This window comes from Pipra filicauda, unplaced genomic scaffold (assembly GCF_003945595.2).
Source record: "Pipra filicauda isolate LSUMZ 115617 unplaced genomic scaffold, ASM394559v2 scaffold299_size895176_pilon, whole genome shotgun sequence".
Classification (NCBI taxonomy): Eukaryota; Metazoa; Chordata; class Aves; order Passeriformes; family Pipridae; genus Pipra; species Pipra filicauda.
The window spans coordinates 466,842-493,665 of record NW_024104419.1 but is presented as its reverse complement, the minus strand read 5'-3'; the positions used below and the strand labels follow the sequence as shown (position 1 = coordinate 493,665).

The window sequence follows — 26,824 nt, the reverse complement described above, 5'->3', positions numbered from 1 at the left end:
AACTCAGGGCCAGTATTGGTCAGCATAACCCAGACCTGTCCTCTCTGAGGGTAACCCTCCCCAAGCTGGAGCGTACCTGGGTCAAAGAAGATGATGGCTTTCAAGCAGGCATATTCATTGTCATCTATCTGCAGCTCCTGGAAGGGGAGGACCAGCTCATCCAGGACACGGTTGGCCACACGGTTCACCTCCACCAGTTCGGGGCAGTTCCGTGGGATGATGTGGTCATTTCCTTTGGACAAGCAGCACAGAGACCATCACCTTGCCATTGCTCAAAACTTTTCAGGGGTGACTTAACAAAACCCAGGCAACCAACACTGAGATAATTTTGAGGGTGGAGGAATTAAGAAGTTCCCCCTTCTGCCCCTTCCCTGTCCCAGCCCACCAGAAACGCTGTCTGTGTTGCCAGAGCAGCCTCTCATTCCATGGGAGCCACTCAAGTGAGGAGAAGCTGGCTGAGGAGTGAGAGCTTTTTTCTGAATTACACCACAGCCTGCTTACACAAACCTGGAGGTGCAATGGGAATGTTCACAGTTCCCCAGCTTTGTCACATGCCATGGCCTTGATGTGAATGCCTGCCAAGCCTCCCTGCACCCAAAGGTTGTGCTAGGCTTGCTAAAATACAGAAGGGCTCGAGCCATTACCCTGCAAAAAGGATGTCCACAAACACTGAACCACCCTCTCCTTCACCCCAGCGGGGAAGCATCACAGAAGCAGATGGGCTGGGAGCAGAAGTGCACTCCTTACCTAGCAGCAAGACATCCTTGAGCACCATGGACCTCTTGGCAGCTCCCAGTAACAGATGTTCCCCTGCGTGTGCGCGCAGCAGTGCTACCTGCAAGGGCAGGGAGAAGTTATTTGGGTGATGCAGAGGCAGAGACAAGCAAGAGAGAAAGCCCAGAGCTCCTGTACTGCACTCAAGGATGGGGAGTGAGAGCCCCTCTGCAGTCACAGTGAGAGAAAGCTCAAAAATGGGTTACTTCTGTGCAAATCCTGTTATAGGTGCAGCAGAACCAGTAGATAATTGGCAACACCTGAAGCATCCCATATTCAGGACACATGTCATGAGCAAGACCATGCCAGACTGTCCCAGGACCTCACACCAGCGTGGGACATGTTTACAGGGGGCTGTTTGCAGACAAGGCAACTCCTGCCAAGTGCAGAACCAGGGACCAAGCTCCATCCTGAGAACTGGGGAGAAGCACAATCCACTGCTGTGGACAGCTGCTCTCCCTCTGGGCTGTGCCCACCTCCCACTGAAATCATGCTCATGGGGACCCACGTCTGGTCACCCTCTGGCCACTTATTCCCTCCCCAGCCATGGGAACTGGAGCCAGGGAAGCCAAAGGCATGTTTTTCTCTCCTGACGTTAATGATTGAAGTGTTTAATTTTACACCCTCCAGCGGCTCCTGAGAATGTTCTGAGTCTTTTGCCCTCCTTCAGTTAAAAATTTCAGAGATATAGGCAGAAAGGGAAGTTAACAATTGGACACCCTGACACAGAGGCTTCTTAATGTCCTGCCAGGAGCTTCTGCTGGAGAAAACAATCATTAAACATTAATAGATCCTGAAAAGTATGTCCTGGTGGGAATGGTCCCTTTTTCCAGTGTGTTATCCCTCAGCATCTGACAAAGCCAAGAGGAGTCTTACCCTACCAGAAATGCCAGGAGAATGTGTCACCCATAGAAGAGAGCTCTGGTTAGGAAAGATGCTGATGGCTGAGAGAGGGAATTTTTGTTTTTTGCAGACGGTGAAAAATGTTATGCAAAATAAACACAGTGGAGATCCTTGCAAAAAGACTATGCACACATGACACTGGGGAGTCTTTATCTAGATGCCAAAATCTAGCCTCTCTCTATCACTATCCAAACATGGGTGGATATGTTGGCTGAGCTGCTTGTAATTACCAGAGCTGCACAAAACTGGGCTTCCCTATCTGACAAAACTTTGAGAAGGATGGAAAAAACTGCAAGTCCCAGGGAGGAGCAAAGCTCTCACACAGAAATTTCCTGCCTAATGAAAATTCAGGAAAGTTCAGTTTGTAACCATCCTTTTTGTTTCCCTAAAATTTGCTTGTTTGAGCAGGGTTAAAGTCAGTTGCTTCAACAAGGCAAAGCCACCTCATTTGATATTTGTTCTTGAAATTATGAACCTAAGACACATCATTCCATTGTGAACTAGGATAAATATAAAAGTTGTAACACAACAAAGTAGAAATGGCTTTGTCCCACCAAACCCAACACTCTGTCATTTTGCTGAAGAAGAATAAAGGGTTGGGTATGACCTTTCTTATAAAAATGTTGGCAGTGATGATTCATTCTCAGGCAACACTTTAATGGCAATGTAACAGCATTTCCCAACGTCGTATGTACCCACTGGACACCTCTTGACTGGCTGTCCTGCCCCTTGGGCAGCTGCCTTTCACAGTTTTGTTCATTCCTACTCCCTGGCATTTCTGTCCTTCCTCCCACACTCCCCTGAGCATCTGCTGCCACAGTTCTCACACTGTCCTTCAAAAGCACGGATGGCATTCATTGATTAGTTTTAATGCAGTGCAGTGTTTCCTCTCAAGCCCTTTGGGACAGGTTGGGAACTGCTCACGATGGGGGATGGCTGGGCATAACAGAACTATTTCAGTCGAGACGAGCCTGTGGAGGAGCAAATTAGTGTTTAGCTTAAACAATTCCACACTATGGGTACAAACACATCCCCAGGTGAAAAACAGAAAGACAGACAGACAGGCACATGAGTTTTTAAGTCTTGAGCAGACCTTAGGCCAGAAATCTGTCCTGCTAATTCTGATTGCCCCAAGCATCTGTATAGCACTTCACGTTTTCAAAGTGCTGCTCAAACTGTAATTGATAAACAATTGGCTGGCTGACCCCTGCAAAATGTGCATCTGATAGTGTTCCTAATTTGAGCTCAGTGTTATCATGGCTGTGCTCATCGGCTGATTAGCAGCACATGGCATTGTATGGATGCCTGGCCTGTGCTGGCATTGTATGGATACCATTCCCAATCAGCTGCAGCAGTCAGGATAACAGAGTGGACAATGCACATTTTCTTTGAAGGTCTCAGCTGTCCTTGGCTCCCCGGGGAAGGACAGGGGGACTTGCCTGGTCATCCAGGGGCAGCTCACAGAAGGCAGGGATGTACTTGGCCCACTCCACCAGCACCAGCAGCTGCTGCTTCATGGACTCACACACGTCAGAGATACTGGCAATCTTCTTCCCTCGGATGTCTCCATTGATCACAGACACCGGAGATGATATCTGGAAGGAGGGAAGAGATCCTTCAGCTTTCAGTGCCACAGAGGGAACACAGACAGGAAAATCCCCAGCCCCTGGGTTGTGCTGATGCAGACTCCAGCATCAATGATTAGATTACTTTTTTTTCTGTTGCACAACCAGCCCCCAGAATAGGTGACCCAACATAACTCATTTAAATTGAGATCAGCCCGGGGACCTGTGAACATGGAATGCTTCAGAGCTGAGGCTGGGGATCATCCTGGTAAACTGTAATGCCTTGAATAGACTGGAAGGCACAGAAAAAATGTTTCTAAAGCCAGGATCTACCTCCCACTGAACAAATGTGCTCAGTCAAGACTCAGGAGGGAACAGAGGGGATGGTGTAGCAGTCAGCCTCACCAGAAATGTCCACCCAGTGCTGCTGCACAAGATACTTGGTCCCACCAAGGGGCAGAGAACTGCTTCCTCCTTCCACCTTGCTCCAGAGCCAGTGCTTGGCCAGAGCTGGAGACGTGCAGGCTCTGCTTCTCTCCTGAGTCACCATGAGCACACCAAGTCTCTGCTCAAGGCAGCTTTCCAGGTCTGACATTGCTTTCTGTGAGCACCAGGTCATAAATTATCTGACCTTACCCACTTTGAATTACTAAAGACAGACTTCAAAGACAACAACCTCCCACCTCCCACCAGCTTTTAGGTCCTTTGGCAAAACTGGACAAGTGCAAGCATGCCCACAACACAGGCCACGTTTGTTGCATGACCAATTATTTGTGACTGAGAGGCAAATAGGGCCATTTCATTTGCAAAGGACAAGCCTGAAAGCTCTGCAAGTAGTGTCACACAGAGCTGGACAGGACATCTCCCCCAAACCAGGCACCCAACCTCCTGCCTGCTTCTCATGCATAGCTGCTCACTCAGGCCATCTAAAAATTTGCCCTTAGTCACTACTTTATCCTTATGCTTCTGTAAGCAATTAACTCAACCCCATGGCTGCCCTCTGCCTGCCCTCTGTGCTCTTGTACAACATCAGCTCTTCCTGTCCTGTTCCTGCCAGCGTTTTCAGCTTGGACCCTGCCAGCCTCTCCAAGGAAATGGAATTCAAATGCCACCTGCATTTTTTTTTTTTTTTTGCAGGTTGCATTACCTGGAGGCTTTCCAGATCACCAGCTATTATTGAATAAATAAGATTGTAAAAATCTCACCATGTATTACCCTAATCAGTGGGCCCGGAAGGCTTAGCAAATAAATAAAGACCTCTGAGTGAGTGACCCTAGATCTTGGAGAAAGCAGCTCCTCAGCAGTATCTTGTTCTAATTAGCCAGGCACATAAAAGTTACCAATTACCGTGCTGGAGCCTGCCTTGTTTAATGAGTCTCTCTGTGCTCTGTGGGAGAGCAGGAGCTCCTCTGGATTTGTCCATGGTGGTAGTTTTTATCAGCAGACTCTGCTACAGGCTTACATGTGATGCCACTGCAGGGCTCTGAGTCTCGGAAATGTCCTTCCCTTGAGATGACTTGAGACCCCCTTATCTCACACCTCTGGGAGCAGCACCAATATTATTTTTATGGGGTATGTAGATATATTAGGTCCTGCATAGGAAAAGGTGAGATGGGGGATGAGTTTGGATGTGTTTCCTGTGTACAGGATTGGTCCTTGGCCCTTCTGGCACATCACCTCCTCGGGGAAGTGGATCTTACAGCCTGAGCCTCGTGTGGAGCCCAGACACAGCAGATCCTGTCCTGGAGCACCTCCCAGGGTAGCCTTCAGGGTAACATGACCCTTGAAGCAATTAAGAACATGGACTGCCAACACAAACCCCTCTTCATTTTCCCCAGGACACAAACTGCTGCTCTCCCCAGCTCCCATGAACTCTTGCCACTGGCACAGCCCCATCCTCATCACTTGTGCTCACAGACAAACCCTCCCCACAGTGTGCATCCATCCTGTCCTGTGTCCTCCCACAGAGTGCTGAGCTGGTGTTCACCACTTGTAATATCCAGACTCTTAAACCAGAGCCATCTTTTCAGGTGAGCTCTGAAACTCTAGGAAATCTTGGCAGTATGCTAGTGGAGATGGGGAATGTCAGCAAGAACTGGAAAAGATATCTACATAAAGCAAGAATGTAACCGATTCCTTGTGAAACTGTGCAGGAAGCCAGAATCTGAAGATCCTAATGGCCAAGGGGGAAGGGAGGCTGCTCATGCAGGGCCAGCCCCTCGTGGACTTAGGCAGCCACAGCTCTTTGGATTTCAGTGGTTCTACCCTGTTTTCTTCCAGCAGACTCTCCAGCCTTCATGTGTCTCATCAGAGCAGAACAAATCATTGCATATTGTTACAACTGAGTTCTGGACCAAGGAGAAATAAAAGGGGTGGTTTCAGGTAACAAATGGTTTTTGAAAAGACAGGGTTGAGTTGGCAGATAAGTCACTTAGAACAGAGGTGGTAATTCGAAGACTCAGCTATTAAATAGTTAGCTGGCTCTGTGAGCCAGATAGTGCCTGATGCTTTTCTATTTGGTAAAGAAGAAAGAAGAGGTACCTGCTGTGCCAGGACTTCTGCCTGCAGTAGGGCATTGATGGAGGGCAAGCTGCTGTCCTCGTAACTCGATCTGCGGGTGCTGATTCGGTCCCGTTCGTTTTGTACAGCTGCAAGAAAGCATTTTAGCTGAGCTGCAGGTCGTTCATGGCAATGCACACCAAAAACTAGCACAGACTCTTGGCAATCCCCTTCCTTAGCTGCAGTTTCCCAGCTTCCCTGCCAGGCAGGGTGGAGGAGCAGCTGTGTCTGGTTTGTGACGGGATGCCTGCGAGAGCTCACTACATCTGGTGGTTCTGATTTCCTATTTGCTTTATTAGACTTCCCTGGGATGGGGTCAGTTCAGAACCCAAACACCTGTAGAGTTCAATGGGAAAATTTCCTCTCAAAGGATCCGAGCTTTTTTTGCTTCAAGATACAGGGTCTGAAATGGTGGCCCTGCTCACGTGTGCAGCCCAAAGCTGGCGTGTGCAATGAAGGGGGAGAGTACCTGCAAGGCTCCTTTGTCCACAGGACTCCTGCGAGTCCATTTGGGAAGCTCTTGCACCAGATGGGTGCAGTTGGAAAACTTCATCTAAGCTACAATAAGGAAAGAAGTGCAGAACTACTCCTACTCATCTATCCAGAGCAACAGAGCTCTCTCACACCTTGCTGTAAAAGCGTTGCTCATCCTGTATTGTAAAGCCAGGACAGATTTGACCCCAGTGTGCCTCCCTGCTTGGTCTAGTCTTGAGGGTCTGGGCTTTGAGTCCAAGGTGGCAGCAGCCAGAACAGCAGCAGTAGTGCCAAAGGGGAGGATTTGCCTGTCTGTCTGTCACGAGGCCACGGGCTGGATGTAACTCACCCTGGCCGTGCCACTCAAAGGCGTCTGCTCAAATAAGCTATTGATTGGTGGCACAGGAACCAGAACAGTGCCTGCCTTGGGCTGGTGGCTCTCTGGATTGATACGTTCTCAATGTATAAATCCACCTGATAAAAAGCAATAATGAGGCTGGGCCAGGAGAAAAGCCCTGCAGTCAGCGGCTGTAAATAGGAGCTCTCAAGGTTATGCTGCTTGTTATCAGTAGCAGGCCCCCGAGTTCAGTCACGCCATGATGTTTTCCAAATGTTTGCTCAGTATTAGCTGGTCATGCACCTAATGTAACTTCTATTGAATATTAACAGACAACAGCACAGCTCTGGGCACGGGATGAGCGGACGCTGCAGGGAGAAGAGGATTCCTATGTTCTTCAGGAAAAGCCAAGACAAGTTCCTTGCAATGCCTCATCCCCTTTAACAGAGAAGAAATGTTCCTGTCCAGAGGTGTTCCTGCAGGCCACCCAGGTACCACTGGTACTTCCCTGTTGTCTTCAAGGACCTTTTACTCCAAAGTTTCTCCTTGAGCAGGTGTGAACTGGGAGGAGCACAGGGTTTAATTTCTCTGTATGGAACAACAGGACCAAGTGCCTCCCGGTTGTCCCTTTGCAGACATCAGTGGGTTGAGCTCTGTGGGATGGCTGACAGCTCCTCTGGGCTGCTCCTGGCAGTGTGTCCCTCCACCAACAGGGCCACCAGCAGGGGCACCAGCAGGGTCCAACAGGACCATCATTAGGGCCACCAGGTTTTCCTGCCAGTCCCGAGAAGCAGGGCTAAACGAGCGGTGACTCCTGTCATGCAGCCCTGTAAGGGCACATGCCGGGCTCATGACTGGAGGTCAAAACTCTCCCTAAATCTGGATCCGTGCCCAGGTGAGCACTGTGGAGGGAAGACAGGGCTGAGATGGCTGGACAAGTGTGTGCATGGCGGGGCCTGGCCTTGGGCTGTGAGGGCTTCCTCAAACATACAGAGCCAGCGTGGCTGCTGCTGGGGGAGTGCAGGAAGCCACACCATCACCCACCTTCCTTCTTCATTCCCGCTCGGAAGCACTTCTTAAGCCTGCAGTACCGGCACTGGTTTCTTTTGTCTTTGTCTACCACACACTGCCTGTTAAACCTGGGAAGAAAGAAAGGTGTGAGGAGCAGCAGGACTGAGCCTGAAGGCAGGACAAGACAGAGCCCTAAGCTCCAAGACGTGCTCAGAGCAGGTTCCCAGAGGCTCATCCCGAGAAAGGAGCTCTGGTCTGTGCCTTTTCTATGCTTACAGTTTCTTCTTTGCACTGAACATGTCAGCTCTGTACTCTCCCTCAGGATGTTCAGTAAGGACAGATTAGAGCTGAGAGTCACATGCAGGAGCTCAGGCTGCTGGTCTGACTAACTCTTTAGGCATAGGATGCCCATAATGGACTAGCAAGTCCCAGGGAAGTTAAAAGTGTGATCTAGGAGGGTCAGAACCAATTTGGTAGCCTCTGTTTTAAGTTAGAGGAAGGAAGATCCCAGTTAGAATGAAGGAAGAATGAATTTATTCTGAATAAAAAGCGGGTAGAGGGTTGTTCTTGAGCTAGTAAGGTTAAGGAGTCAGTTTAAATCCCTGCATCTCTCCAGGGCTGTGTCTGGGATGCTCACAGGTTGGTTCTGACCTCTGGACAGCATCACTGGTGTGCAAACAGCTCTGCTGCCACTTGCACTTGAGAGAGGACTTGGGAGTCAACCAGCTCCTTCCCTCTAAACTGTCACCACCTCCATTGCACCTGGTAGGGCAAACACTGATCTCCCATGTGTGTGGCTCCTGCAGGCAGCACAGGCCTGGTGGCCACTTGAAGCATGAATTTCACTTGCAAATTTGCTCAAATTTGCAGAGTAAAGACAAAGGGGTACAGAGCTGGGAAAGGGCTCCCAGCCACGCCGAGTTCTGTAGCTTTTGAAAAGGCTTGTTTCTACAGTGCTTTTCAAAGCCCCAAGCTAAGATTTGCCCAAATGGATGCCTGAAAGCAGTTTTTTAAGCATTTCTGTGGCACACGTAAAAGCCTCAGCCTCCAAAGAATTGGGCACCTTGGCTTTTCTGGTGGAGCTGTGGGGAGAGGGCTCCCTTGGCAGGCAGCTTAAATAATCCCAGGCTGCAAGTGATAATGTGTTTCACATGCACTCTTAAACCCAGATCTTCCTTCTGTCACTCAGATTTTAGAGTCATGTTGCTCTTCACGCTCTCCAAGTGGCTGTCAGGCCTTCAGGAGTAACTCAAAAAGCCAAAAGGATTTAGACACTCTGAGCTGAGGATTCCTCAGTTTCCTCTGTGACTCTCTATGTGTGGGTTACTCAGAGCAGGGAACGAGTGGGTCACAGCTGCTGATGGCACAGGAGAGCCAAGGGCCACCACCCATGGCACAATGTGCAGTGCATGAGTTGCAGGAGCAATATGAGTGCCTCATCCTCAGAGATGTGCCCACCATGCTGCCCAGCTTGGTGCTCCTTAGATGTTCTTGTATCACGTCACAGGCAGTGACAGCATTTTAGGTGGATGGCAGGCACCCTTCCATCTCATGATGGAGAAGGAGAGCCCCCAGGGAGCGAGCAAGGTTTGTGCTGCACTCAGAGCACTGAGTAGTGAGGTGCTCAGCCCCTGTAACATCTTCTCTCCCAGCATCTCTCTGCCACATCCAGGGCTGGACATATCCATTTGCAGGATGTGCTTGGCCCCTGAAGTACGGGCAAGACCTCCCAGGATCTTACCCACTGATCAGTGGAGGGCAATCCCAAAGTTAGAGCAGTCCCTGACCCCTCCCAGCTGGGGGGCGAGGTCAGGGAAAGCGGTGGATGCTGCAGGGAGGATGATGAGGCCGAAGGACGGTGCTGCTGTGCTTTGAGGGCTTTGCTGCTCAGCTCCCGGGGACTGTTTTGTCTCAGCCACTGCCCCCTCTGCCCTTACCTGCAGGAGTACATGTGGTTCTTCCTGACACTCCTCCTGAAGAAGCCTTTGCAGCCATCGCAGCTGGAGGCTCCGTAATGCTTGCCCGTGGCGCGGTCCCCGCAGATGGCACACAGCGCGCTCACCCCGATGCTGCTGGAAGTGTTGAGGTTGGCTGCTTCTGATGGAGACGTGTCTGCTTGGGGAAGGACGCAGAAGAAGAACGCAGTGAGACAGACGGCCGACATTTCCTAACTCAGTTTCCAGTGAGAAACTTGATTTTTGGAGGAACGAGGCTGCTGCAGCCAGGCTGTGTGACAAGGGCCGGTCAGAGAGGTGTGTAAGGAGCAGTGTTGGAGTGCTGGAGTGCTGGAGTCATATTTTGAGTGTGCAAAAGCTCCCTGTGTGTTAGGGTGAGACAGCTCTTCCCAAAGGCCTTCAGATAAAGCAGAGGCCCATTTGCAGGAGTCACAGAGAGGAGCCAAAATTCCTCAGGGATTTGCAGACGCCTTGGGGCTGCAGCAGTGTGGCCAGAGAAAAAGCTGATGCAGAGTTAAAGTTGAGGTATTACAGCTCAGGGCGAGCAGCTGATGTATTAGGGAGGTGTTTGTGTTATAGCACTGAAAGAGCCCAAGCCAGCCCTGGGCAGATGCAGTTACAGAAACAAGGTGACCAGCTCCCTTTCCCAGAGAGCCTCAGTGCCAGGCCTGCAGCTCCAGCCTGCACAGCACTTCTTTGGGAGAACAAGACTTTAGGTACATAACAAACTCAAATGACTTCAGCTGGAAAACTCACGTGGGCAAAAACTACCCGGAGTCTGGTTAGGACCACAGTGGAGGTTGATTTGTCTTGCAGTCCTTACAGACCAAGGGGGACTGGCATTTACAGGGTTTTTTTGGGAGGATGGGGAATTGCAGCAGCCTCTGAAGGAAAGGCTAAAAACCTACACTAAACCCCTCCAGCAAGCCAAACAAACCTCAAGGCTGAAGGGATCAGCCCTTAATTCAGTTGATCTAATTGTCCCCTCCCATGCATGTTTTCTGTATCAGCATAGGCACATTCCCCTGCCTCAGTGGAAATGCCAGTTGCAAATAATACCTAGGATCTACAAAGCCATAGAAACTGCTGGGATTTTTAATGCTTGAGTCTATTGGTCCCTGGTCTCTGGGTTTGGCAGGGACACAGTTAACGCTCACCCTGGGAGGGTCACAGCTGCTCCCTCTTGGCACCCAGCAGAAAGGGGCTGGGTGCCATAAAAAAGCTGGTCCCAAGTGGTAGCTGGAGTGTGGGTGCTGGGGGAGGTGAAGCCAAGGCAAGGCTGTCTGGGGCGGGGCTGCAATTTTAACTTCTGTTTTGCAGAAGAAGATGTGTTGCAGCAGGTGCTGCACATCCTGCTCACGCCATCCCTCAGCAGGAGTGACTGGCGTGGACCCAGCAGTGAGCTAGCATGGGAGGGTTCTGGAGCCAGCCCTGGCTCTGGCAGTATCTTTCATTTCCCTGCCTGCTTTCTGTCTTTGTAATTCCTTGTGTCTCTCCTGTGTTTCTTTCTGAGTCAGTTGGCTGCCTCTCCATGTCCCTGCCTGGCACACCCTGTCACACAGCTGCGTTTCCCTGCGTGCAGCAACACTGGGGCAAAGCTCCTCTCCCCACTCCCAAAGTCCTGAGCTCCTCCCAAGGCCATTCTGGCTGTCTCCTGTCCCTATGAGCAGCTTGCCTCTAAAAACATCCTTCCTCTTGAGGGCTCAGCTGCATGCAGGTCATTCCAGAAGTAAAGTTAAATTTCCACTTTCAGCTAAACGTAGGACTTAGATGAGAGAGGAAGGGCTGATCTGCCTGTAATCACATTACTTGTGTATCTGTGACAGCCCAGATAAATCCCTTTTTAGCAGTCTATCACACTGTAATCAGATGAACATAGAGCAGGAAAAACTGGCACCATTATCAGAAAAATTGCAACATCTTGGTCTAACAGCCAGCAACAATGAAATCATTGCCTAATAGATAATTTTCCAATTAAGTTTATTTTGTAGTGCCAGAAACGTGGGCTCTGACTGCTGCAGTCAAGCATTTCTTCATGGGATTGATTTGGAGTTGAGGTAAATGGGGGAAAGGAAAAAAACGGGCTTTGAGACCTCGCAGCTGAGATTTGTGATAGGACAGGAGCTCCTCGAGAGGTCCCAGAGCCTGTCTGAACACAGGACTAATTTTGGCCTGTGATGGTGACAAACTCCCTGCTGAGCAGCTGCCTCAGGGCTGGAGCTGCAGAACTGTGCAGGGCAGGGACCAAGCTCTGGGTCCTCGGCCAGAAAAGGAGGCAGAGATTCTACAGGTGGAGGTTCTGCAGGCAGAGACATGGGCACAGCAAAGCAGCCTGGAAATGAGACCTGTCCCTGGTCTGGAGCTGGGCAGAGGAAGAGGAGAGGAGTTGGTGCTGCCTGCCCCAGCTGACTCATCCACCCCTGGAGTGTGTGTCACATCACACCTGAGCTTGTCATATAAAATTATCGTGTTTCTCTGCCCCAGAGAGCCCTCGGTCCAGGGGAGCCGACTCGCAGCCCCCTGTGCAAATGCTTGCTGGTTGGGAGAGAGACACAGAGAGGGAGCAAGGCCTGGGCTTGCCCCTGAGTGTCCATGGACATCAGCAGAGCCGGAGGGGGCAGCTTTTGGTCCTGAGGCACCTGGGTGGGTAGGACCAGACCGCGGGGGTGGAGAAGGGGCTGAGACCCAGAGTGGTGGCAGGTTATGGCACAGCAGAGCTGCTTTGGCACCACGGTGTTACATCCCTGGTGGAGCAGAGCATAACCTGGGGGAGACCCACAGAGGCTGTGATGGGGGAGTCCATCCCACCAGCACAGCCCTTCTGGGACAGAGGTGCCCCAGCAGCCTCGGTGACACAACACACAGGAGGAAAGGGCTTGGAGGGTTGCTCTCTGAGGTGTGCTGCATTTAGCCATTAACCTCACATTTAGAGAGACTTTAGGGAGGACTTGGAGGGGAATCTTCTGTTATCTTTGAGCATTTAATCACCAGGACTCTTGGGTCCCCAAATGGGTGGGCCAGTGTGAACCCTGGGTGGTTAAGTGTGATCCATACCCATCTGAAGGGAACATTTGTCTATCCTCTCAATGTCCCTTTGTCCCTCTTACTGGGGGCTGAGACTCCTGGCCCCACAGTGCTGCCAGGGAAGGGGATGCCACCCCACACCCCAGCACTGCACAAGGGAAGGGCCATGGCCTCGGAGCAGCTGTGGGGACAGCACCTAAATCACTTCTTATAGTGATTTTCACCCTTGCCAGGTGCTAAATGCCTTTCTGCTCCAGGAAAACCTATCTCCAGCTGCTGCTGGACTGGGGCTGGCTCTCTGCTCTGGAGCCACAGGCTGAGTCATCTGTCTGGTGAACCATCAGCAGCATTTCACTCAAAATCTTTTGGCCAGGCTTTTCTCTTGGCTGGGGTCTGGGGGAGGTGAGACCCCACCGTGTCCAGCCCCAGGCCCAATCCCTGCGCTGAATGTCTGGTGGGGACCTCTCATTCCACCCAGCTCCTGCTGTGTGCCTGTTCCCGAGGTGTCTGGGCTGCAGGGCACCATCCCACCTACCCCAAACACACCTTTGCTCCGACACCTCTGTTTTTCCCTGGGGGAAGCAGAAACTCCCCATGAGCTGCCAGGAGTCCCCCGTCTGACACCCCTGCCGTGCCCCAGCCCCGCTGGGAGCATTTTGGTGGCCACCCCAGGGACTTCTCCTCCGGCAGCCCCCGGCTCATCCCACCCCAGCAGAGGGGAGAAAGCAGAGGGGACTCACCGTTGCCCATGGCCAGGACCTGCATGTTCTCAAACTCCAGGGTGGTGTACGCCGGGTCCAGCGCTGCGCTATAATCTGCCATCTCCATGTCTATTAGGGCTTTGGAAAGGCGCATTATCATCAGCAAACACGGGCCAGATTGTACCGATTCCCCTGTCCGAGGCTATTGGCCCTCTTGCCTCCCTCTGCCTTGGCTGCGTCCCCTATCTGTTGTCTTTTATTTCAGATATTTCTCTGAAAGGATTTGCTGAGCCTCAAGGCCTATACTCCCCAGAGGGGTGGAGGCAGGAGGCAGGGGTTAATCTTTAATCATCTCACCCACTGCCGAATGCTGCTAAGCTTTTTTTTTTTTTTTTTTTGGTGGAGCTGCAGTGATTGTTGTTGACTGTTTATTATGGAATCTCAAGGCACTTTGCTGATCCTGGCTCCTCCTGGGCACGGGCAGGACCATGGGAGCAGGCGCTCACCGACAAGGGAACACCTTCCCAGGCTATTGACCTTGATGCTGAATGTTGGTCTTAATGGTGCCTGGGATGGAAAACTTGTAGGAAACCCTACCAGCAGAACAAGGTTGCTCTTGGCTTCTGTCATTGCCTTCCCCTCCCCATCACTGGTTGCCTTCACCCCTGCTCTTCCCTTCTCTTGCTCCCTCCATCCCTCCCACTCCTTCTCCTTCTCTCTCCCTCACGGTCAGGGAAGGTCAGCTCCTGCCTGGCAATTTACACGTTGCTATGTAAAGCAAAGTGTATGACTCCTTTTACTTCCCTATAAATCAGGTTTTACAGCGTCTGGATGCCCCATAAACAGATCCCACTCTCCGTGCCCAAGCAGTGAGTGGGGCTGGAGGGTGGCACAGGCACCCTGGGAATCATCGGGGCAGCTCCTGTCCCATGACTGAAATCACTCCATGCTGGACACCCCCAGCCTTGGGATTTGACTGATGTGTCTTAAAATTTTAATTAGACGTGTTAAATAATAAATAATCAATAATAAATTAGACGTGCTAAAACGCAGCAGAGCTCTATTCTGCAGTGGGATTTTTCCTTCTGCAGGTGCACCAACAGTGGTTCTGCTGCCTTGCCCAGACCTCGGGTCTGACTCTGCTGGTGCTGGACCCCCTTGACTGGAGCAAGCAGCAGAGCTGCCTGTGCTCTCCTCCTTGCTAAACCTGGGTGCTCTCCTCCCCAGCTGCCCCTGAGCACATCACTCCTCCACTTCAGCCAGAACTGAGACATTTCAGTGCAATTGTGAGATCATTGAGTGGGGATTTAATCGACCACTGAACAAGAGAACCAGCAATTAATGACCCGGTATCAGTTCGCTCTGCGCTGAAAACATCCCTGGGATTTCGCAACCAGCACTGTTGGTTTGAGCTCCCAACTGGCTTGTGTTTGTCCTTCCCAGGCACCCCAGTGCAGTGCCAGCCCTGCTGAGCCACCTGGGCCACGGTGTGACACCAAGGTCTCTGGCTCCACCATAGCTCATGCCTTTGGGCAGTGATGCTAGTGATGATTTGCTGTTCACATTTTAGGAGGACGAGGAATTGTTCAAGCAGCCCTTACCCCCCCACAAAACAATGACCTACATAACACTTCTAAACAGCTCTTCTACCCTGAGGCTTCTGGTATGCAGGAGTGAATCTGAGCTCAGGGGAAAGGCCCTGCCTTCTCACTTGGGGCTGGTGATAAATGACCCTTTGCTGCAGGTAAAACAGTCATCTGGCCAGTTCTCCTGAGGGACAGGCCAGAGCTCTCTGCACTCACGTGGCTCTTCTCTTAAGCAGACACAGTCCTGGCCAAAAGTTGTTTTTACGATGTGCAAACTGGGATGGGGATGCTAAGGTGGAGCATAGCCCCCTCCATAGCCTCATCCCAGGGACCTCCATCCCAATCCTGGCCAGGCCACAGTGATCCCTTTGATTAGATAAATGCTACAGACACCAGGTCAAATATGTGCAGGATTTGCCACAGCGTCTGGTAAAATATTGTAAAAACAGGGCCCGTTCTGCTCTGCTCAGCAAAACAAACCTTTTACTTCAATAGCCTGCTGAGCAAGGAGGCTGCAAAGGCTGTTTTCTCCCCAGGCAGGAAGGATTAAAAGGGCCAGAAATAGAAATTGGAGAGGCAGCGTGTGCAGGAGAGCGGCAGATAAGGAGCGGGGAAGTTTGGAGAGCATTAGGTGGCTCATAAGGCTGGGACTGTCAATGGGACGTGGTGTTTTCCGCCTGGAATTGTGTTCACTGTTGTTTTCTCACTGCCACCATCCTCTGTGGGTCACCAGCACCTCCTCCTAAATCCCTCTTCTCGCAGCCAGACCAGCCAAGAACACCATGCCCTGGAGATGGGCTCTGATGGAGACGCGTCGGCTGCTCCCTGGGCACAGGCTCTTGGGGGACATGATGTCTCCCCTGGGATCTTCTGCCTGGGGAGTCCTTGTCTCCCCCTGACATCCTTGTGTGGTGGGTTTTGGGACAGCTTGCCAATGTAGTCATAGCTTGGACTCACCAACAGGACCCCACGGCCCCACATATGTTTTAGGTTGGAAATGTTCAAGTCAGCAGCTGGTTGTGGGGCTGTTTCAAACACTTCTGGTCACAGAAGATGTTTTGTCATTTTTAGTCCAAGACAGACAACTCATAGCTGGCAAAACCCCACCAGCTGGTGAAGGCTGTTCCCAGATCAGGTGCTCCAGGGAAGTTCTGCTCCCAGACCCCTTCCTCCCTCCTGTCCCTCCACCCACTGTTTCCTGTGTCAGGAGATGGCTGCAAAGGAGACCATGACAGCTCTGGGGCATGAAGTGTTCTATGCCAAGTGAGTATTTAATTTTTATCTGTTGAGCAGTAAATCCTTTCCCACACTGGCACATCATGACACTAATTCTGCCTTATCTATATATCCCTGACTGGTAAATTCATGCAATGCTAAAGGGGATTCCCTGAAAATAAGATCTCTGCTTCTCAGTAAATGAGAATCAGGAATAGAGTATTTAATAGGGCATTTTTGGTAAGGATGCCATCAGCTACATCTGAGCTCTTCATGTCAAGTGGGTGATCAGGCACCTCTCTCAGGGCTCCTCGGGCACTTCTTGAACAGGGTCTTGTAGGATGAGAGGATAATTGAGGTTGGAAGGGACCTCAAAGTCTCTACTCCAGCCTCTTGCTGGAAGCAGGGGCAGCTGTGAGAGCAGCATGGGTTGCTTGGGGCTTTATCTAGTGGGGTCTTGAACACTTCCAAGGATGGAGAGTGCACAGCCTCTCTAGGCAGCTCATGCTTGACTGTCCTAATGGGAAGCTTCTCCTTAGCCACTGGCTGAACCTGTCTCCAGTTTTTATGCCTGTTGATCTCCTCCTGCCAGCTCCCCACTCTTAAGAAATGCCTGGTAGAAATGCCAGTGCCCAGAGCCAGCAGGACCAACCTCATCTTTCACTGGTGATGTCCTTGCTGCAGATCCCGTCTCTCATGTCACTCGCAGCTCCAAGGCCACTGTAGAGCTGGAATGGCTTTTTCTTGTCATGCAAGTGAAGCAGAGATGAGCTCAGGTCTGAAACCTCTCTAGAGCAGGAAAACCCTGAACAAGGTCAGGGCCACTGCCCAGCCCATCACTGTGTCACCGAGCGAGCCGTGGGGAAGCAGGAAGCCCAGTTACAAGACAAAGAACAAAAGTCCTGGGGGAACGTCACCAGCAGAGTCATCTCCACACATGCAAAGGTCCCTTCTGCCTTTTTTTTTTTCCCCTTTGAAATTTCAAATTCCAGTTTGTGGACAAAGTCCTGCCTATCTGAGAATATAGATCTCCGACCACTGACCAAACTCCAGTCCAAGCAGTCCCGAGGACTGCTCTTCCCCTTGCCCACAGATGCCTCTGCTCAGTCCTTGGATCCGCCAGGATCGTGCCGAAATTTTGCACTGGAGCACAGCACTGGTACTTGCACAAAGAGGATTTTGCACTTAATGTCAGCAGCTCCCTTTCTGGGAAGGACCATCAGGAATAACCAGGTAGGAGTTTTATCACCTGCAATTCATTTGACCAGTCACTACAGATAGAAACCGAGAAAGTGAAACAAGGACTTCCATTGTGCTTATACCAGCAATTTTATCTCATGATTTAAATAAGGGAAGGGGGAAAAAAAAGCAGCTTCAGAGGGGGTGAAAAGCAAGAGGGAACATGAGCTTGTGGAGGCAGAGCCACTCTGTATGGTTAACTGATAACTCCAATTTGCCTCTTCCCTCTCATCTTTTCTGATTCTCCCAATTAAGCTCAACTTATTCTCATGCTAATCATTTCCTGACCTGTTTGTTCTGCATTAAAAAATTAACAGAGAGCAGTTTACTGCTTGAGTTGCTCACACAGAACTGCTACAGATTAGCAGGCAGGCTTTAAGCCTCTACACAGGACTTTTGGGTCTCACAGCCAGTCTGCACAGCTTGAGGATGAGCTTTTTTTCCTGTTTTTAAAGAACAGCATTTTCTAAAGTCAATATAAATCCCCCTCCCTCCATGCCATGAGTATATTTGCTCTGTGACTCTTTCCAAATGGGAAAGATAAAGCCAAGGGCTTGTGTTTTGTCAGACTTTTGTAAACAGGGATATTTAGGCCACACTGTCAAACCCTTCTGCCTTCTACCTCGGCGTGACTCTGGAGCAGAGCTGACAGTGTGTTAATAAGCAGCTCCAAGGAATTTGTTAGGGGCTGGGGGCCTACAGGTCAGTGCAGCTGCACAAGCCCCCAGTCCAAGGAGCAGATCTTTGCCTCTGTTCTGGGCAATCATATGACAGACACACAGATGGGGGTCTGCTCCTGTGTCCATCCCCCCAGGAGCAGCGAGAAGCTTCCAGGAAAACTGGTGATTCAGCAGAAGTTGCTTAGGGTCTGTTTGCCCCTTGCCAGCTGCACACAGCACATCCATGTCCTGGCAAAACACTTTGTGGAGGTGAACCAAAATGATCCACCAGCTCCAGACAGGGAGGAGCATCAAAAAGCTCCAGCACCAACAGGCAGGAGGAGACCACAGCCACATGCCTGGGGGAAGGGGCAATTTTAAACAGCAAGTCACTCTTGGTGATTTACTTTCCCCAGGGCTGAAGCACCTGCCACCGAGGTTGGGACAGATGTGGTTTGGGGCTGGGGTGATGCCCAGGACAGGTAGTCCCTGAGCAGACCCCAGACACACTGTCACTGATGAGCTTGTGACCTGTGGTGGCAGCCCAGGCTCCCCAGCACAGCTCAGAGTGACAGAGGCAGCCTGCAGCCTCAGGCTGTTTCTCACCAATGCCAAAGTTATCAAAATGGGGCCAAACCAACGAAAAGCCCCGTGTGGAGAATCAAGGCAGTTTATGTGCATGGGAAGAGACACTTCAAAGGAGGTAGAAGACTCTGCCTGAACTCCTCTCCAAAAGCAACATGTGCATTTCAGCCGAAGCTGGGATGGATGTTGAGGCTGGAGACAATTATTGGAGTTAAATAAATAGCTGCTCTCCAAATGTGGTAGGGAAAGAACTGCAAACCTGGGGACAGTCAGACCATTTCAGGATATACTGCTCTAGCAATAACACCGTGTGTGCCTTTCATCCCAGGACCAGAAAGGGGTTTATTATCTTGCCCTAACAAAGGCTCTGAACTCTTGAGGAAGTAATTATTATTTCCCTTAGGAGCTGTTATTATGCAAGGACAGTAAGTCTGAGCTGTTCCCAGAAGGGCAGCTGTGCTCAAAAATGCCAGGGCATTTACTGGTGTGTATCAACATCACCCTGCCTGTACTGCAGCCCCTGAAAACAGCATCTGGCCTCTGGGACCTGAGGCTGTGGAAATCTGGCTGCTCTGTTTTCATGTAAAATTGCCCAATGAGCCCAAGACCAAGTGAGGAAGAGGAACTGCTAGATTCATCTCCTTCCTTTACATCACAGGCTGCAATTTGTCTCGAGTTACAGCTCCCACCACTGATCCCACTTGCCCCCCTAAGCCCCTACAGCAGGAGCATTGCACTCCATCCAAATCCCAACCCAATGAAGACTCGGCCACTTTCCTGCAAAACACTCTCCTGCCTATCTGGGAGGAAATCCAGAAAATCTCTGACTTTGCCATGTGCTGTTCTGGATTCACTGTCTGCACTGGCAGTTGCTTGCCTGTGGTTTAAGCCCCATTTAAAAGGGGGAGCAGAAGCCACAGGGAAGCAGCAGCTCTGGAGGAGGGTTTGCTGTCAGCAACAAGCACCTATTGCCCTCTGTGCCTCGCCAGCTCACTCGTTTAGTGTGGCAGGGAACTCAGCAGCCCACTCTGGACCTAGAGAGAATTGTTTAGCAGGTGGATGTGATCCCTTTGGACCTGAAATAATCTTGCAGCTTCCCAGGACGAGGATTCTTACTGAGCTCACAGTCTGACAGGCAAGCAAGTCCCTGCCTTCAGCCCTGCCAGCTGTTTGCAGGGCTCTTGCGTTTCGCTGACATTATATGTTCATTGTACACACGTGAAACAGCCCCTGAATCGTTCCAGCTGTGGAGCAATAGGGGGAGGAGAACAGCCAAAATCAACAATGGTTACACATCAAATTTTACTTTTTTTTTTTTTAAAAAATTTCTTTTTGCAAAGGTGGATGCATCAGCAAGCCACGCCTGGAAGTGACCTCCAGGGGCTGCTGGGGCTCTCGGGATCAGCCCTCACTCAAAATCAAGGCAAAAATCTGCAAAGCTGCTGGGGGGGGCTGGAGGAGGGTGGAGGCCGAGCTGCAGCAGGACAGGGGTAGCAGGGGGACAGTCTGAGCCAATGGCCCCAGGGGAGGATCAAGCAAGGGCACCTCAAGGGCAGAAAGTGTCTTCCTGAACCCCAAGCTGTGGGCTGCTCGAGCTGCCCTCCTCCTGCCCTGGGCTGGCTGGCAAAGTCATTCCCAGCTGGGGAGTTCAGCTGGGGAGTTCAGCTGAACTTTGGGGGAACATCTCAGGACAGGGCCAAGCGGGCCCCTGATGGGAGGCAGCACGAGGAAGGCCAAAAGCTGCTGTGGGTGGGAGCACTGGCAGGACTGAATGGGGAGAAGTAGGCTGGGCATGGGAAAAAGGAAAACACAAAGGCGTTCTAAGTTAAAATTTGAGAGATTCCAGTTTCTGGAGACAGAAGGAAACAAGTTAGTGCAAAATGCTTTTTCTCTGCAGGAGTGTGCAGAGTGCCTGTGTTGTCCCCAGTGTCCCAGTTGCCAGAGCGCAGCAAGGGGTGAGTAGGAGCCAAACAGGACCCAGGGGCTCTGTGTCCACAGCAGCTGTGCAGCCCTGCAGCCCGTGGCCACCACACACCCTCCTGTACAAGGCAACCATCCTGTCCACTGCCAGGGACACAAAAACACAGCAGAAAGCAAGGTCTGGGAACATGGGAGTCTCCTACTTGGGGAACAGCAAGAGAAGGGGATCACAGGTCTCCACAGTCCCAGGAACCCATGGCCAGGACACTGCAGTGCCAACTGCAACCAAACATGGGAAACTGCTAATTAGCCTTTGAGTATTTGACCTGTGTCTCCAAGACTGGATAACACTATTATTTTTCCTTTTGCATTCCTGTAAGACCCAGTGCCATTGGCCTTTTGTATCATAAAAATATTAAACTATATTATGACCATAAACTACATCATTTGAGGAAATGAACCATTTCTACCGAACGTATCACGGGACACTGAAGCCATGAACTTTCCTAAATGAATTGCCAGCTGATAAAGAGCTCAGGTATTGCTGGGAGCAGCCCCCAGCACGTGGTTCCCCACTCAGCCCTGGCGTGGGGAGCTTGTCCCGTGGGGTGGTGACGGGTGCAGGCTGGACAGGAGGCACCAACCCCACTGCCAGCACAGGCCCTGCCTGGGGGGAATTGCTCAAGCCAGAGGAGCCCGAGGGTTTTTGCTGTGCCCCAGGGTGGAGGGGGGATGTCGGGGTGTCTTGGGGATGAGGCTCTGTGAGGCAACAAGGGTGCAGGGCTCGGGATGAATAAAACATGTCCAAGTGCCTGCAGCCCCTCCGGCAGCACCCTGAGCCCGCTCAGCCTCCTCATTTCCTTGCCTCCTCACCAAGGTCCCTGTGAGTGCTGGGGCTGAGCACAGAGCTGGCTGGAGGGGGACAAGTTCTGGAGGGGGCCACGGAGGGGGAACCAAAAAACTACTCTGGTAAGAACTCCGTGCAAGTGGTAAGGTTTGAGTTGCAAGTGTTTTTCTCTTAGTTGCTTTTAAGCTTTCATTATGAGGACTGGGTAAGTCCTGCTGCAGATGTGGCTCAGGAGCAGAAGCTGTGCTGCAAGTGGCAGGATCCGTCCCCAGGCCTGCTGAGACTGCAGCACAGGGCAGTAATGCCAGACACTGGGAGCTGGGCTGAGAATGACTAAATCATTTTGCAAATGGCACAGGCAGTCACTGGACTGTCCATGGGATGCCAGCCTAACTCCACCACCTCTTCCCCCAGGAGTCACAGCACCCACCAACGTGCCACCCACATTGGGGTGCCTCTCTCTGGAGCCCCAGAACCAGCCTGGGGACATCAGCCATCAGCACCCATAAACCTGGCACGTTCACCCCGCACAAAACAAAATGTGTGGGGTCCCTTCAGGTGAGGACCAGCAATACCAGTGGGAATAAGCACATTTTGGCAGCTCGAATCCCCACGGGAGGCCCTGGGGGTTGCTGGTGCCCCTCACTCACACAGCCTGGCTACGCAGCCCCTTCTCTCCGTGCTGTGAGCGCCGAGGGGAGCGCGGGGGGTACCTGGAGTTTCCTGGAGCAGGTCGTATCTGCTGCCATTCATCTTCCAGAGGTGCTCAGCTCCGTGGGCAGAGCTAAGGGAGTCTTGCCCCTGGACGGGGCTGTCCAGCCGTGGGTGAGCCCCTCGTGGGCAGCGGGGCACGAGCCATGCCCAGGAGCTGGCTGCAGCGCAGCAGCAGGGGCTGGCTAATCCCTTAATGCTGGTCACAATGAGATTTGATGGGGAGCAGGAGTTTGTGCTGCAGAGCTGCAGGTTTTAAAGGGTTCTGGCCGCTACCCAGAGGAAAATTATAAGGTGGTCCTGGGTCTGTGCCCTGCAGCCGCACCCGCAGCAGTACCTGCTGCTCTCTGGGCCACCTTTCAGAGGTGCCCTCACCCTGCTCTCTGGCCTGCCACTAGGTTTCTTCTGGGCAGGGGTGCCTGGCCACACATGCAGCTCTGGAGGTTGATTCAGAAAATGTGCCTGGGTGTGTCTGACAGCGGGAGTGGGTCTGACTCCTTCTCCAGGGAGGGGCTGACTGTTTTCTCTTTAAAATGTTTTTATATAAATACCCAGAACACCACATCCTTGAGCAACAACCTTGGTCTCCCCTTCTAGCCACCATCATGATGTGTGGGATAGGAGGCATAGGGATGAAGCAGCGTGGCAGGAGGGAGTTGCCTACCCGGTGCTCCCTATCCCAGGCAGCCTGAGATTTTGGCTGTACCTTGTCCCACAGCCCATCCAAGACAAGCCCACTGGAAGAAAAGGGATTTTCCAACTGCCAGACTACAAGAAACCTCTCTGTGCCACCCCAGCGCTGCCCTCTCTGGGCTTTTTTCTGGAGGTGAAGCTGCTGCAGTGGGGACTGATGCCCAACATTCCCACGTGGAGCAGGGAGCAGCATCAAGGGCAGGGCTGGGACTGAACTGTGTGTAACCCCATGACACCTCCCTTCACCCCTCTGTTTCCACACAGCTTTTAATGCCTATAACAGGGAAACACACCCAAGTCAACACAGACTTCTCCCAGCCGATGGCAGTCCCCAGGCACACACCCATGGATGAGCCACAGGCACTACCTGGCTCTGCTTCCACCCCCTCCATCCCACCACCATTTAGTCCTCAATGGCAGCAGACTTCAGGCAGGAGAGCAGCCAGGGCTGTGGATCTGGGTGTTTGTCCTGTTGCCCCTCCTGCTTCCTTATTCCACCCTTCATTTGTTGATGCCGCCTTTGCCCTGCCGACACCAGGCTGGTTCCCTTGGGAATCCATCAGTGCCTTGCACACTCTTCCCTGCCTGGGCACCTCCACCTGGCTGAGCCTGCCCATCCCTGGGGCAGGGCCTGCTCCTGCTCACAAGTCGTGGTGGCTGCAGGCGAGAGGCCAGGCAGCTGGATGGGAAACTGCAGCACAGGCAGGGCCCTTTTCCACGGGGTGTATGTGGGTGTGTGTTGTTTTATGCCTTCTGCTGAGCTCCCTGGTGCTGCCCTGTCCACTAACCTGACACCTTGCCCAGCCTCACAGCCCAATGCCAGATTTGCTTGGGTGACAGTAGCACCAGAGAATCCTCTTCCCATGCTGAGCCGCTGCTTTTCACTGGAGTGGTGGGGTGGACAGTGCCACCCTGGCTATGAGGTGGGATGCAGGACTTGTCCAGCCAGCTGGAAGCCAGGGCAGCTTGGAACACTGGAGAGGAGCTGCAGCAGTCTCTTACCATGGGGTGTCAGCCATGGGGTGTCAGCCTTTTATCTTGGGGGCCGTGCAGCAAAATGATGAGCCTCCCCTGGGAGCAGAGGGGGAGAGAAGTGGCTGAGCAGGGCAGAGGAGCCGGGCTCTGGGGACTCCATGAAGGGCACTGGGCCATAAACATGGCACGGTGGCTGTCATTTATGTGTCAGCAAACACACTGAGTGGGCTCGACTATTGATTCTGACCACATAAACCAGTGTTGTGGCACTTGTTCAGGTTTGTGCAGGTTTTACAGCTCTCGTTCTGAGAAGTGCCCAGGTATTTGGTTTTACTCCTTCCTTCAGGTCTATCTGTTGACATTGGCTCTCCCAACCAGAGCGTTGGGCCACGCCAGGAAGTTGAGTGTTCGGCTCTCCTTGCGTTTCCCACTTTCCCAGGTGTTATCGCCTATAAAATCTCACACACACCCATGGCTGGGACAGGTTTCTGGTGCAGAGGCAGGTGAAAGGTGCCCACTGGTCCCCACCACTGGTTGGTGGGTTTGGGTGCCCTGTGCTCAGCGGCAGGAGCTGAGCCACCCACCCTGACAGATGGATGGGCAAAGCTGAGGGAAGGTGCTGCCCTGGGAAGTCCGGGGCAAAGTCAGAGGTCTGTAGGGCTGCGATGAAATTGGGATGTCAAAACCCATTTGGATGTCCAGAGAAGGAGAAGGTGTCAGGGCTCCCAGAGCACCGTCACAAAGGAGATGGGCCATGCTTGGTGACCTACAGTAGGAGGCATGTAGTGTCATCCATTCCCTACTGCCAGTCCTCTTCCCATCGGGAGGTGCCAGCACTGGCTGTGCCCTCAGTGACACCTTGGTGCTGGGGGCTCAGGGGGCTTGAGCCCATAGTGATGGTCCCTGTCTGCCTCTCAGCACCAGAGCTCCTGTTACTGTGTGGATGCAGCTGGAGTCCCTCTGGTGGCTGCAGCATTCTGGGATAGAAAGACTGGTCTGGCCTCGCAGACCCTGCAGCTTTTTGGAGCCAGGAACCTTTGACTGCTGGTGCCTTTCCACAGCCACTTGCTCTGCATGGAGCTGCTCCTCTCATAACTTCAGTGGAGCATCCTGAGCCTACCTTTATTTTTTGAGGCATGTACTTCCTGATGGGATTTGCTGGGTAATTTCAGTCCACGCTCAGGCTGAGGCTGGGAATGTGGGTGCCCGTGCCCAGCACAGGAGAGCAGAGCCATCAGCCCCAGGTTCACAATACAACCACTACCTTGAAACCTGCCTTCCATGAAAATTCTGCAACACTTGCCATTTCCACATACATTTCTGCCAGGAACCTTGTTTGCTTGAATATTTGAGGAAAGCAAACAGAGAAGGAGCCTGAACACAAACAGTCGTGGATGTTTTTTTGCAGTCTTTGCCCTGTTCTGACCCCAGGCCTGCTGGCAGAGATACTTGCAGGCATCCCCCTGCCCGACACACCCCTTGGCTCTGCCCTGTGTGCTGCCTTGAGCCCCTTTGCTGGCCCTGCTGTAAATACTGCTATATGCAAAACAAAACTCACCCAGCCCTTGCTGTCTGTGGGACCACCATTGCTCACCATCCCTTTACACTCATGCTAAGTAAACATTTTTAATTCCATTCAAGAGATGTCAGCAGATGACTAACACAGTATGTCTGACTCGCAGACCTACACCTGCCCTGCCAAGCTCAGAACATATCTCAGACACTCCTCAAGCCTTCCAGAACCTCTTGCTGCTCACTTCGCAGAGCCAGAGCTCATTTCCCACTGACAGCAGCCCTCTGGGCTCACTCCCCTGGCCCAGTGAACAGCTGGGGTGAGGCAGGAGAAGTCACAGTCCTGTGGGCAAGTGCAGCTGCCCTGTGACACTGAGCAGCATCCCTGCAGCCCCTGAAATGGGGGGAGCATCCCCAACTCCTCCCCAGGGAAACCTTCACCAAGCACCAGCAAATAACTCTCGGGATCAGGCCAAGGCACTAAAGCAGTGATTGTCCCTTTTGCATCCCAGTAAATACCTGTGCTTCTTCCTGCCTGCATCAAGACCCTGCTCAGGCACTGGAAAGTGCTGACCTTGCCACACCAGTGTTACAGCCTCCCCCAACAGCCAGCAAGGACAGCAGGAATGGGGACAAGGAAGGGGGCTGTCTCAGGTGTCCTAACACCCACTGGTCCCTGATGGCCTCCGGGCCATGGACACAGAGCACGAGGTGTAAACAGAGGAATTAAGCAGCAGCTGACATGAGCAATCAAGGAGGAAAAGCTCAGTTCAGGTCATATCTAGTGCAAAGCTGTAAAAAACTAGATGCATTTGGCAGTGAAAAATAATTGCTTCACAATGAAAAGTAAAAATATTTGGAAATTCTGCCTCCTTTTATGTTCCTCAGTTGAAACTGTTGCCCACATCTGACCAGAACGCCTGAGCAGCAATGACGTCTCACATTTTTCAGCTATTTTCCAAAGCTGCTTTACTGATCATGCGCTGGGCCCTGCTGTAACCACCAACCCTGGGCACCCCAGAGCTGCTCCCAGTGCTGCCTGCACTGGGATTGAGACCAATTGCCCAGATTGTGCCCAAGTGTCATCAGGAGGATAAAGGTGGAGCCAGGGGCTCATCCCCTCCTCGCTGCCCAGCAGAGGATGGTGCCTTCACCCTCTCTCCATCCCCTGCCTTCTTGCACAACCATTTGCAGATTCCCATGGGGATTTAGCACCAGTTTGCCCAGTGGAGCCCTTTCCAGCTCCCAGCCTGTCCTCAGCACGTGGTGGTGAGGATGCTGACTGTGCTCCAGCTCCCTGGCTCTCCATGAGCTGTGGCAACACTCCCCCCTTGGCCAGGGGTCAGTGCAGGGTGCTGGGGACAGGCCACCTTTGTCACCACCTGGTAGGGCATCCCCTGGATCCCTTCCACAAGGCACAGGTCTGATGGGAGGGAAAAGAGTGCCCCCGAGGTATGGTTTGGGGGGAATGCTGATGGCAGTCTGAGGCAGGGAATGGATGGGAGGGTTGCAGTAACTGCAGTGGGAGGATGCCCCACTCCCTGCTCTTACTGATGCCACCAGTGCCAAGAGAGGGCTA

General features: G+C 52.2%; 1 protein-coding gene across 2 annotated transcripts in view; it reads right to left on the bottom strand.

Annotated features, from left to right (window-relative positions):
- The window catches only part of HNF4A (hepatocyte nuclear factor 4 alpha), a 34,350-nt gene that overhangs the window by 4,298 nt on the left and 3,228 nt on the right, over positions 1 to 26,824 (bottom strand). Inside the window, exons 1-7 of one of the 2 annotated variants that reach the window (XM_027745894.2) lie at positions 13,343 to 13,513; positions 9,561 to 9,735; positions 7,657 to 7,751; positions 5,784 to 5,890; positions 3,117 to 3,272; positions 748 to 835; positions 77 to 232 (exon numbers count right to left, since the gene is read on the bottom strand). In XM_027745894.2, coding sequence (XP_027601695.1) covers positions 77 to 232; positions 748 to 835; positions 3,117 to 3,272; positions 5,784 to 5,890; positions 7,657 to 7,751; positions 9,561 to 9,735; positions 13,343 to 13,463 — 898 coding nt within the window. In that variant the 5' untranslated portion in view covers positions 13,464 to 13,513. Of the gene's footprint in view, positions 1 to 76; positions 233 to 747; positions 836 to 3,116; positions 3,273 to 5,783; positions 5,891 to 7,656; positions 7,752 to 9,560; positions 9,736 to 13,342; positions 13,514 to 26,824 lie in introns of those variants that run through there. The other variant, XM_027745895.2, reaches the window with a different exon arrangement.